This window comes from Pipistrellus hanaki, assembly GCF_964339955.1.
Source record: "Pipistrellus hanaki genome assembly, chromosome: 11".
Classification (NCBI taxonomy): domain Eukaryota; kingdom Metazoa; phylum Chordata; class Mammalia; order Chiroptera; family Vespertilionidae; genus Pipistrellus; species Pipistrellus hanaki.
Window position 1 is genome coordinate 16,372,229 of NC_140513.1, and position 12,953 is coordinate 16,385,181.

The 12,953-nt window shown below is 36.8% G+C and overlaps 1 protein-coding gene across 1 annotated transcript in view; it reads left to right on the forward strand.

The window, feature by feature from the left end:
* SVEP1 (sushi, von Willebrand factor type A, EGF and pentraxin domain containing 1) overlaps nucleotides 1-12,953 on the forward strand; it is a 142,057-nt gene that overhangs the window by 64,444 nt on the left and 64,660 nt on the right. Inside the window, exons 12-19 of the mRNA XM_084899290.1 lie at nucleotides 902-1,096; nucleotides 2,260-2,381; nucleotides 3,020-3,128; nucleotides 5,045-5,209; nucleotides 6,019-6,252; nucleotides 7,710-7,871; nucleotides 9,420-9,581; nucleotides 12,788-12,949. Coding sequence (XP_084755416.1) covers nucleotides 902-1,096; nucleotides 2,260-2,381; nucleotides 3,020-3,128; nucleotides 5,045-5,209; nucleotides 6,019-6,252; nucleotides 7,710-7,871; nucleotides 9,420-9,581; nucleotides 12,788-12,949 — 1,311 coding nt within the window. The remainder of the gene's footprint in view (nucleotides 1-901; nucleotides 1,097-2,259; nucleotides 2,382-3,019; nucleotides 3,129-5,044; nucleotides 5,210-6,018; nucleotides 6,253-7,709; nucleotides 7,872-9,419; nucleotides 9,582-12,787; nucleotides 12,950-12,953) is intronic.

The following is a 12,953-nucleotide window of genomic DNA, read 5'->3' on the forward strand; positions in this document are numbered from 1 at the left end:
TTAGAGAGAGTGAAAGGGAGAAGGATAGAGAGATAGAAACATTGATCAGAGAGAGACATCGATTGGCTGCATCCTGCACTCCACCTCCCCCCACCCAACCGAGGATCAAGCCTGCAACCCATGTACACTGATTGGGAATTGAACCAGGGACCTCTTGGTTCATGGGTTGACACTCACACTAGCCGGGCTCTGAGCAACAGATTTTTAAAGTTAGAATACTGACAGATTTAGGTTTCTAATTATTATTACTTCATGATAAATAAAAATATTTTCTTCCAGGGTGATCTTTAATTAACATTTTATTAATATTTTCTCTAAAGGTATATACAAAGTACTGTCATGATCTTATTTTGAATGCTTGAGGAGACAGATTCTGAAAGTGTATTTGCTACATAATGTTGTTTTCATTTTTACTAAAGAATGCCAAAAATAATAATCCCAAATCAGAAATACTTTTTGTAAAATATGCACAACCTTTAATTACAGTTTTTCAACTGTGTCTACCTAGGGATTAAAAGGCAAGCATTGTGCTAATTTGGCATGGATCAATAGTTGAGTGCTGACCTATGAAGCAGAAAGCCATTAAATTAAGGCATCCGATTCTGGACAGGGCATGTGCCCGGGTTGCTGGTTCGATCCCCAGCAGGGGGCATGCAAGAAGCAGCTGATCAATTATTCTTCTCATTTTTTGTTTTTATCTCTCCCTTTTCCTTCTTCTCTGAAATCAATAAAAATATATTTAGAAAAAGCAAGCATTGCTACAATCCCACGCTAAGGCTTTGTGATTGAAAGTCATTCTAGGAATATGGTGGACAGGAGGAATCTTTCTAATAATTCAACTCAGACTCCTGGAATTTATTTTTCTTATATCACTGTATATGAATAATGTATTTTTATACAGGTTCTCCCTGTGAAATTCCATTTACCCCTATAAATGGGGATTTCATATGTACTCAAGATAGTGCTGGAGTTAACTGCACATTAAGTTGCCTGGAGGGCTATGATTTCACAGAAGGGTCTATGGAGAAGTATTATTGTGCTTATGAAGATGGTATCTGGAAACCACCGTATTCCACTGAATGGCCAGACTGTGCTAGTAAGTGTTTATTATTTTTCTGGATTCCTATAGTATGTGTGTCTGCCTGCTGATTGTGTAGATTTCTATGCATTTAAAGAGGGAGATTGCCCTAATTTTAGGGATTAGGTTTTGTGCGTAGAAAATGGTGCCATGAATTTGATATGTTTGTGGATAAATGTTCATTCATCCATCCATTTAAAATATTCAGAGTTCTGCTACAGGACAAGATTCAGTTTACAAAACCATATGGACCCTCTCCTTTTTATTTACCAGAAATATCTGCAGAGACTTGTCAGCATGTTGTTCTTGACTTGTGAAATTGAACGTGAAGTATAACCTTATAGACTGTGGGAGAGATAACATTTAAAAAGCCAGGATCTGTGATGGATTGAGGGAGATCAGTCGTATATTCCTTAGCTCTGATTTAGATTTAGATAATCTTAAATATGTATTGTTATAAGAACAGCCAACCGAATATCTTTGGTGCAAACAACATTATCTGGAGTGAATATTTGATCCAGTACGATAGATGGAGTTTAAATATCCTGGAAAAAGAGTAAAAGCTACTTAATTGAGCTGTTTTTCCCCAAATTTGAGAATTAAGTAGAAGCAGTATCACTTGCCTCTACCATAGACTATCAGAAGGTAGGATTTTAATGATGATACTATTAGGAGGCCTTATCTCAGAATATTTTGAGGCATCTTGCTGAGTCTAATTTCTCCAAAAGACAAATTTGTCACTGTAAAATTACACTGTCAACAAAGGTAATTTTGCATAATATTCAGAAAATTTTTAAATGTCTAGTGGTTGGAAATATAAACATATATGTTGTAAATTAAAATAAATATGGAATAGAATACCTTTGATCCAGCCATGATTTTTCCCAGGAATATAATGAAAACAATTTTTATTTATTGTTTTTCTTAAATGGTAGGAAGATAAAGAGTAATTTATCAAAGCAAATTCATCACCTGGTAACTAGGTACAGTGCTTATTTGGCTTGTACTTGGTTTTCAGTGATTAATTAATACCTAAAAACTTTTCTTAACACTCGTCTCTTGTTTTTATAACAATCCACATGTTAAAGTTACAATACTAAGTTAGAGTTGTTCCAGGGAAAGTTAAATCTCTGTTTTGAAAACACTAACCAACTGAAGCTGTTTTCCCCAACATTCTCCAGTAAAACGTTTTGCAAATCATGGGTTCAAGTCCTTTGAGATGCTGTACAAAGCAACTCGTTGTGATGACACGGAGCTGTTGAAAAAGTTTTCAGAAGCATTTGAAACGACCCTGGGGAAAATGGTATGTCAGAGTCCTCCTCTCTCGTTTGCGATGTTTCAAAGGACGCTGTTGAGCTTTTCAGAGCCCCTCTGGGTCACCTGCAGCGGAAATGTCTTGTCCTGATGATTTGCCTCTGCTTTGTGAGCCAAACTTGTTCTTAATATTTAGAATTACCCAGTATTTAGAATTACGCCGTATTTTCTGGCGTATAAGACGACCCCCTAATTTTTACAGTTAAAACATAGGTTTAGGCCTATATTCGCTGTATAAGACTACCCCCCACTTCAAAGAAAAGACTTACTTTGCCGTCAAGATCTGCAGGTAATTTTTGTGCAATTTTGGTCTTTTGCCCCCGATTTTCGGTTGACTTTTTTTCATTTCAAAAGTCGACTTATACGCCAGAAAATATGGTATTCATAGGTTTTGCACTTCTGCAGTGAATTATCAATATAAGTAAATTTGTATTTAAAAGTTTTTAATTTTTAGAAGAGGCATGAGAATAACCCTGGTGTTACTATAACAGGGAGTTACAGGAGGGTTAGGAGTCTTTGGGAGAACATGTGGAACTCCAAGCCCCCTCTCTCCTACTGCCGGAGACGTGTAGGCCAAAGCACACGGAGACGTGACTTGCTTTTTCTCCTCTCATTTTTTACTTGCAGGTCCCATCATTTTGTAGTGACGCTGACGACATTGACTGCAGACTGGAGGACCTGACCAAAAAATACTGCCTGGAATATAATTATGATTATGAAAATGGCTTTGCAATTGGTAACTAAATGATTTAGTGTTGGTAGTTTGCAAGACTGATTTGCAAAATAAGAAAATAATTTCAGAAGAGTAGGGCAAACTAGAAAAATGAACTTTAATTTATTCAAGGTATTCTTACATGCTTGGATAATGTGCTACTATGCTTTGTGATTTTTAGAGGTAGATTAAATTTTAGGGTAGATCAAATAAATTATTCAAAACTCTTAGCCAAAACTCTCCAAGATGATAAAAACTAAGAAAACTAAGTCACATTCAGAGGGTAATAGTTACAGAGTTCTAATAGCATTTTTCATATGGCATTCAATTTAAATTGCAAATTTAATTTTAAATAGTTACACTCGTGAAATGTTCAAATTCCTCACTTAGAATATGTTAATATTCAATCCATTCAAGTCTAATATACCATTAAGTGGATTTTTTATGTTTACTTCCGGTGGGCTCTGAACAGTTTATTCCTCTCATTTTTTTATTGAAATATAATTGTCAAATAACTCTTATTAATGTAATTCCAAAGTATAACTTGTGATTTTTTGTCTCTTGATTAGCAAAATCATTGTCCTCTCTAATACTTTCTCTTCTTTTTTTATTTCATTTTTATAAAACTGGCCAGAACTTTTAGAGTAAGTTTTCACTAAGCGATAACAAAATAGTGTCATGGTCAATTTAAGTACATGGATTTTATGACCTACTACTTGGATCCAGAACCTGGGTCTACCACCTACTAGCTGTGTGGTCTTGAACAATTTATCAAACTATTCTGTGCCTCAGTCCCCTCACCTCTAAAATGGGGATATAAGAGTACTGAACTCACAGGGCCATTGTGAAGATTAGATGAATAAGTTCAAGTGAAGTGCTTAGAAAGTTATTTGAGACAGTAATAATTCACATACAGTAAACATCCTTTACCTTTCAGATGCTAATCATTTTTGTAATGTTATTAGTAATTTAGCATTAAGAGTGATGTTGACTATTGGTTACACTTTTTACATTTAAAAAATATTATTTGTGCATATATGTTTATTGCAAAAACAAAAATGCTAAAAAACAAAGAATGAAATCAAGATAATCCACAATCCCCAAAATAATTCTATTCATATATTAATATTGATAACCATATGTGTATGTGTATATATCCCCATTCTATGTTATAAACACAAATTTTTAGTTGGCATTATATTGAGGACATTTTTATGTCATTAAATATTATGCTTCAATATAATTTAAATGTCCACATTGTTTTACATTTTTAACTATATGTACAACTCACAGTGAACATATTGGGCATTACAGTTTTAGATAGAAAAGTATAAAGTGGCATTGGTAGTGGAGTTGGCAGTAGCACATGTAGAATTGTAATGCCTGTTCTGTCATATGTGACCAGGTTTCCCATCCAGATTGTTGAGGTAGGTTGTGAGATACAGTAATATACACGAAGGCATCAGCTTTAAGATGGGCGATATTTGTTATCCAAGAGGGATCCAACTGGCAGTTTTCTAGATTCAAACATAGACAGAGGTACAAGTGATCCTAAGAGACAAGCTTTTCTCCTTGAATGTCTTTACAATAGTCACAAGGTCAATGTAGTATTTACAACAACACCTTCATAAATCATAATGTATGAAAGACAAATGTCCCATAAATATATTAAAATGGTTTAACCTCATAATAATCATGTAATTCAAATTAAAACTAAAATGAGATGCCACTTTTGACCTGTCAGATTAAGAGAGTCAAATAAGAATCCTAATATCCAAGTTGGCAAATATGTAGGTAAAAAAGCATACTCACAGATTACCGCATATGGGTAATTTAAGCAGAGGTCAAGGGTCATTGGACTTGTGACTTAACCTTTGAACCTAAATGCTGATAAAGATGCAACTATAGAAATAATTTGTTTTTCTGCCCCAAATACCCAGGACCAGGTGGTTGGGGTGCAGCTAATCGGCTAGATTACTCTTATGACGACTTCTTGGACTCTGTGCAAGAAACACCCGCAGGTGCTGGCAAAGCTAGATCTTCACGGATTAAAAGAAGTGCCCCATTAACTGACCACAAAGTTAAGTTAACTTTTAACATCACAGGTAAGGACAAACAGTCCATTTGGGAGAAAAAACTATATTATGTGAAATTCTTGGTTGCAGACCTATTCTTTTTTTAATCCTCACCCTAGGATTTGTTTTCATTGATTTTAGAGAGAGAGGAGGGGAGAAGAGAGAGAGAGAGAATCATCAGTGGTTGCCAGCTAGGGATCAAACCAATAACCCAAAACCTGGGTATGTGCCCTGATTAGGAATTGAACCCGTGACCTTTTGGTGTACAAGACAACGCTCCAACCAACTGAGCCACACTGGCCAGGGCAAGTTGCAGACCTATTTTTCAAATCTTCTGTTTGTTATTATCAGGAAATGATCCTGGAACTGAAAATTAGGGAGAACATGGTCACCTAAGTCTTGTGATATTTTTGCAAATCGGTGTCACAGATGTATGATTCAGACAGCAATAAACATCCTCTTTGTTCTCATCTTGGCATGATGAACAAAGGCATGCTTTTAAAAAGCAAGAGCTTATAGGAATTTAATATGCTGTAATGAAGAACTCTGCACAAAGGTGGTTCAGATCCAGAATGGGAATGAAGGATTAAAACAAACCGTATTGTGCTTAATATTACCCATGAACTGGTTGCTTTATAGGTAGTGGTAGAGTTTGAGTTTCTTTTCCTGGAAGATTTTTTTTTTTAATTGATTATGGTCTCACATAATTGTCCTTATTCCCCCGTTCCCATCCAAACCACTTCTGGAAGATTTTTAATATGCCATTAAAAACTAACTACAAATGGCTTTCTGAAACACCATGTGCATGTATGTTATATTCTGTGTTGTTTTTATCTTAGCTAGTGTGCCTTTACCTGATGAAAGAAATGACACTATTGAATTGCAAAATCAGCGACGGCTCATTAGCACATTGGAGACCATCACAAATCACTTGAAAATGACCCTCGATAAGGAGCCCATGTATTCCTTCCAGCTGGCATCTGAGATACTTGTAGCCGATAGCAATTCCTTAGAAACGGAAAAGGCTTTCCTCTTCTGCAGACCAGGCTCTGTGCTCAGAGGGCGGATGTGTGGTAAGACGTTTCCCTGCAATAAAAGATATTTGGTGTAAAGTGGGTTAAATGAGCAGTTTACAACTATAATGGGATATTGAAGGGAAACATGTTTTGCTGTTGTTGTGAGGTTGTTATTACTATTTTGTTTCAAAGATCTAACTAACCACTATTGATTAGGACAAGAAAACGATTTTAATGAGGAATTCAAATATCAGTTTTATCCATAGATCTTTAGACCTCACAGCTTTCAGCAACAGCTCCAGTAACAATAAGTAATAGTTTTTCACCACTTCTCTATGCTGGCTGAACAGGAGTAAACCTCACAGGTTTAATGTTGTTTAGCAGCTCTAAGAGGTGCCATTATGATTAAGCACACTTTATAGGTGAGAAAACTGAAGCCAGAGAGGCTAAGAACCTGCCCAGTAAGTCTAAACCCATTAAAACAACAGGTGGTGTCGCTAAGATTCCCACTCGGATAGCCAACACCAAATGCGCATGGCACAAAATTAACCATTTTCAAGTGTACAGCTCAGTGGTACATTGACAATGTTGCTGAATCATCACCTCTCTCATAATTTCCAAACATTTTCATTATCCCCAAAGTAGACCCCACACCTATTAAGCAGTCACACCCCATTCTTCTTCCCCCCAGTCCATTAACTTTTAACCCTTGTTCTAGACTACCACAATCTGGGTCAATTCCAGCCTGTTTTCCAAATAAGTCACCATCTATAGACAGTGGAATCTCCTCTAACCAATCTCCTTAAACTCAACTGAGTCAAATGACATGAGTCTTCTGTTAATTTCTTAGCAGTTGAGGGATCTTGGAAAACCTTCCTCAACAGTTCTTAGTGCTATTCCCAGAACTCAGCTGGGTTTTCCATAGTGAGATCAGTTTGGCCCAATAAAAGCACATGAAAATTGTCATTCTGAGCCTGTTCTTCCCCCTCCCCCGCCACCTTGTGAGTAAAAAGCAGAAATTGCCAAGAGCAGTGTTCCACATTTCTTGATAAGCTCTTCAGATGACCTGTATCAGCATCACCTGCAGAACTTGTTGAAATGCATCGTGACTTGGGCTCCATCACAGAACGAATGCCTCTGGATCTTTGGGAGCAAGGCCTTAGAATCTGCATTTTTACTAAGTTCCCAGGATATTCTTACACACTTTAACACCTCAGAATCACCTGGGTACTCCCTATAAGAATACTTATTTTGCTAGGAGCCTTTCAGTAAGGTTAATGTTCTACTTTGGTCTCAGAAATTCAGAATCACTCCAAGCCTGGCAAATAGTAGATCAAATCTTCCAAGAAGGAGGGTCCTAAAATGGGCCTTTTTCCTTGGGGTCGTGGCTCTGCGGATGCCTCATACTTTCCTTCCATTGGCAGTAATTCTTACAGTCAGAGGCAAGGAAGGGTCTCTTTAACTCACCCATGATGTTTTCTATATTCAGTGTTTCTTGTTTATTTTCTCGTTAGTCAAATGCCCTGTGGGAACCTATTATTCTCTGAATCGGTATGCCTGTGAAAGCTGCTTGATGGGATCGTATCAAGATGAAGAAGGGCAACTTGAGTGCAAACTCTGTCCAAATGGGACTTACACTGAATATCTCCATTCAAGAAACATCTTGGAATGTAAAGGTAGAGGCACATTTTGAACAGAAGAAGCCTGAATTTTGTCTCCAGTTATGGAATCTAAATGGCAAATAGGATTAAATAAGAGCATCACTGAAAGCCGTTGCTTTAATTTTTCTTTCTCTTAATTATAAAATACTAGAGGCCTGGTGCACGGATTCATGCACCGGTGGGGTCCCTTGGCCTGGCCTGCAGGGATCAGGCCAAAACCGACTTCCCCTGAGGGGTCCCAGATTGCAAGAAGGTGTAGGCCAGGCTGAGGGACCCCACTGGAGGGCTCCACGTGCATATCTGGCCTGTCTTGCCCAGTCCTAATCATCCAGACCCCAGCAGCAAGCTAACCTATTGGTTGTGTCTGCCCCCTGGTGGCCAGTGCACAATATAGTCACTGGTTGAACAGTCCAATGATCGGAAACTTAGCGTATTAGCCTTTTATTATATAGGATTACCTTAATGTTTCCCATACATCTTTTCTTTTGGAACATTCTGTTGCTCTAAATTAAACTGCACTCTAAATCAATAATTTCAATCCACATTCATCAGCTACCCTGGATTTTTTTAATTGACTCTCACTTGAATTGGTAGGAAGGACTTAGATAACACTTAACAATCATTAGGTTGCTTTTCTTGTTAGAACGGCATTTGACTTGATGGGATCCATTCTCCACTTTACTTGGAAATTCATAACTACAGATACATATGCATATATTCTTGCTACTAAATAAGATGTTCAATATTTTCAAAATATTTACTTTTATTCTCAGTGAACATTTTTAAGAGACATTTGGTTTCATAATTGAAGTTATAGTAAGACACATCTAAAAGGAGTTTGAAAATTGGGCCTCTTTGCTTTCTTACAAGTGCAGGTGTGGATAACACTGGCAAATATTATATAAACTCCAGAGCAGCGCTGGGTGACTGGAAGTACATGAAACATGCTAGCAGTCCTGAGAGTGAGAGTCATGTGCAGGACAAGGGCAAAGGGAAAGGACAGCAAAACCACTGCGATGAATTTTAGAATGTTGTTTAACCTCCCTGGGTCTGGTGCTAAGTCTATTTTCTACTTTCTACTCCTCCAGTCCTCCAATATAAGTAGTGTCTGTAGGTAGGAGGTGCTCTTAACTAGAGCAACAAAGGTGCCAGCTTAGTTATGGGGCTCTAGCCCAGTTTGGGGTTTTGTTTCTGTTGCTCAAGAGAGCAGTGGACAATCTGAGAACTTGTACAAGAACAAATCCCCCCCCCCCCCACTCTAACTTGTTCTCATAATAGTGACTTTCTGAGATACAGATTTTGAACTTCACTTAAAAACTACTTATCGACACCTTCTGCATGTCAAACACTGTGCTGGGTAATACTGAAAGTAACTGGAAATGAGTTAAAACTTACTAGTATACCGAAGCATGAAGAAGACTAAAATACATTGTGTATGCCTGGAGTTCCTGTACTTTATTCTGTCCTCAGTATATTAAAATGAAGAAAACCCTATCCTCCACAGTGCTAGTGTTTTACAGCTTAATGTCATTGGTATTAACCATATTACTTTTTCCTTTTTAGCTCTTTGTAAACAAGGCACCTACTCATCAAATGGGCTTGAGACTTGTGAATCGTGTCCACTGGGCAGTTATCAGCCAGCGGTTGGTGCCAGGAGCTGCCTCTCATGTCCAAAAAACACTTCAACTGTGAAGAGAGGAGCCGTGGACATTTCTGCTTGTGGAGGTTATCAAAGCCTTAGACATTGATATTTCTTCAAACCTACTAGGTTCCATGCAAAACCAAATGTCTACTGTATGAAAAGAATGTAAATAACTGTCCCTTTTATCCAGCCAGCCAATATGAACTATAAACACCGGCAGTATAAGTACTGTGCTAGTGCAGTTAGGAATGCAAAGAAATATGAGACTTGACCCTAAACTCAACAGTGACAAACGTGTGGCTTCCTGAGATGGTAGAAATACATCTCAGTGAGGAACTGTGTTTCCTCCTTTATAAAATGAAGTCCTATCCAATGTTCCTTGAAACTCTAAAAATACATTCTATGGATTATGGCATTTCATTCCCTGCAATGGGGAGATTTTCATGAGTAGTTATCCACTCTGGCTACACAAAAAATATCGGCATATTTACATCCGTATTTTAAAAATACTGAAGTCCAATCTCTATCCTCAGTCATTTTGATTTAATTTGTCTGGTTTTCTTTCTCTTTTTTAAAAAAAGTTTCCCCAGATGATTCTAAAATAACCAGAAAAGTTGAGTACAACACTAATTTTGATTTTAAGGTATTAGCATGGAGGGCTCGTTGACACAGTTTCTAATTTAGCGGGTCTAGTGTGGGCCTGCATTTCTAACTGGTTCTGCAGTGAAACTGATTCTATTTGTTCCAGGGAGAGCATGTTAAGAGCCCCTGGTTTAAATATAAGTAAAAAAGATTGGAGTTTCAATTTTCAAATAGTTTTAACATCCATATCGAGTACAGATTTCCAGCAGTGTAAAAACTGGAAGACAAAAATATTGAATAGAAATAAAAGATGAAAATTTAGGATGACTGTGAAAACTAGAAATGAAGTCAAGGTTAGCCTATATCCAGAAATTCCAAAAACTACAACTGCTTTGCAAAATCAATGGAACTGGATTAAAAATAAAAAGGTTTTGGCCTCCCTCTGGTACCTCAGAACAAAACAAGCATACTTTTTTAAAAAGTTCAAAGTGACTTTTTTAAAAATTGTTTGTTCTCCTCATTCTCAACATCCTTATTTTAAAACCTACAGTCTATGGCAATTTAAAAATTAAAAAGTGCCAAAACCAGCTTGGCTCAGTGGATAGAGCGTCAGCCTGCAGACTGAAGGGTCCCAGGTTCGATTCTGGTCAAGGGCATGTACCTTGGTTGCGGGCACATTCCCAGTGGGGGGTGTGCAAGTGGCGGCTGATCGATGTTTTCTCTCATCGACGTTTCTAACTCTCTATCCTTCTCCCTTTCTCTCTGTAAAAAATCAATAAAATATATTTTTAAAAATAAAAATAAAATAAATTAAAATTAAAAAGCTATTCCCTTATTAAATAGGTGATATTTTTAAAGAAGCCAATCCGCTGGTTTCCCATTTCTCTCAAGTGATACATGCACACACACACACCTTCTACCCTCATTGCATGCTACTCATATATACATACATCTGCATTTAATTAGAGACAGACTCTTAGAAAGCAACTGCTTAGGTTATGAGGATCTTTGAGTGTAGTAGTGACCAAGGAAGTGACCAGCATTGCATCTTGGGAGATATAGTCCTTATAAGTTGAGTGCCACAGGAAAAACATACTGTAGGTTTTTATATGCTCCATCCATTAAAATTATCTCAGTCTAGTAGGATCACTGTGAATGAGTCTGTCAGACCTAAGGAATGGGGCGAATAGTGTTCATCAATTTAATGTTTCACTGAAGAGTTGAGAATTTAACTAGGATCTAACTGAAACTCATAAACCATGTCTGTTGTGTAATACCAGCTTTGGATTTTTTTTTTCTTAATAAAAGTCAAATAAGGCTTCACATTATGGTTGAAACAGATTTAATAGAGACTCTTATTTTGTCAGTATACAAACTAGTTTGGGGAGAAATTCTGCAGTAAAAAATTCTCTCTCCATTTCTCTAACCACAAGAGCAACCAGGATTTTTACAGTGAAACAAGTTCGCATTTGACAACTTAATTTTTCCTTTAGCTTTCCAAATAAGCCTTGGGGGTTGTCTAATTCCAAATTATTACAATGAAGCAATTATAATTTCCAGAAAGTCTCCAAACTTCTGGTAACTGGCCTATTTCTCCTATTATTCCTAGCACAAGTATGACCACATTCTGTTTGTCATGAGTGAGAATTGGAAATGACAGAACTCAAGACTCTCTCCCGTGGTGCTGGATAAACACCATTTTACCTTAAAATTAAATTTGTAGGAGTTCTAAAATGGTCTCATATATATTTTCTATTTTTTCAGTACATTCTCTCTCCTTTCTCTTATTTTCTTTTACCCTCCCTTCCTTTTAATTTTTTCCTTTTTCTTTATTTGCTTCCTTTCTTGATTGATTGATTTTATGGGCACTTTATTTAGTTTACCTTATTTTTTCTAAGATATTACTTTCTGCATTCTTTAATATGCTGAACTTACAATATCTTTCACCAATATAGCAATTATATTTCAATATATTTCTATGTTAAAGTAATATTACTTGCTTTATACATTTCATTTTTTATCATTTCTTAGGCTAGTAAATATTATTGGTGTGATTACAACAGTCTGAATTTTTCCTTTTTTAAAAATAATTTTTAGCTGAAGTATAAGCCCCCCACATATGATTTTTTTGGTGGTGGCGTGTGTACATATGGTTCCTTAAAAGAAAGGACAGGAGGACAACACTTCTTACCCTCATCCTTGACGAGAAAGTTGAAAGGAGACTCAGAATGGGAGCAGAAAATTTCACATGAGCATTATTTATAATAGCAACCAAACAGGATCAACTTAAATTAAGTCCAATAGTAGATGAAATGTTAGATCAGTGATGGTCAGTCAATGTAATCTTTTCCATTTATTCAAAACCCTGTTATTTAATAATTTGGCAAATGGTTTGGGAAATGCTTATGATATGATGTAAAATAGAAAAATCAGAATATAATATTATATGGCCAATTCAAATTTTTATTGAGTTAATAACATTCAACTCAGAGCAGATTGACATAAATACAATAACTCTCTAGTGTATTGTTAAAGACAGGAAGAAAAAACAAAACATTTATCTGGGTGATAATGGTCTGGGCAGTAAATATACACAAGAAAATGTATTAGCAATTCAGTGGTTTTCTTACAACCAAAGGTTAATGCATTTCTTTTCAGAGTAGGCAGCGTTACTTCACTGTACAGATGGTTTGTTTTTCCTTTACAGTACCTTGTCCACTAGGAGAATTCTCTCGCTCTGGGTTAATGCCCTGCCATCCTTGTCCTCAAGACTACTACCAACCCGATGCAGGGAAGTCCTTCTGCTTGGCTTGTCCCTTTTATGGAACTACAACCTTCGCTGGTGCCACATCCATCACAGATTGTTCCAGTAA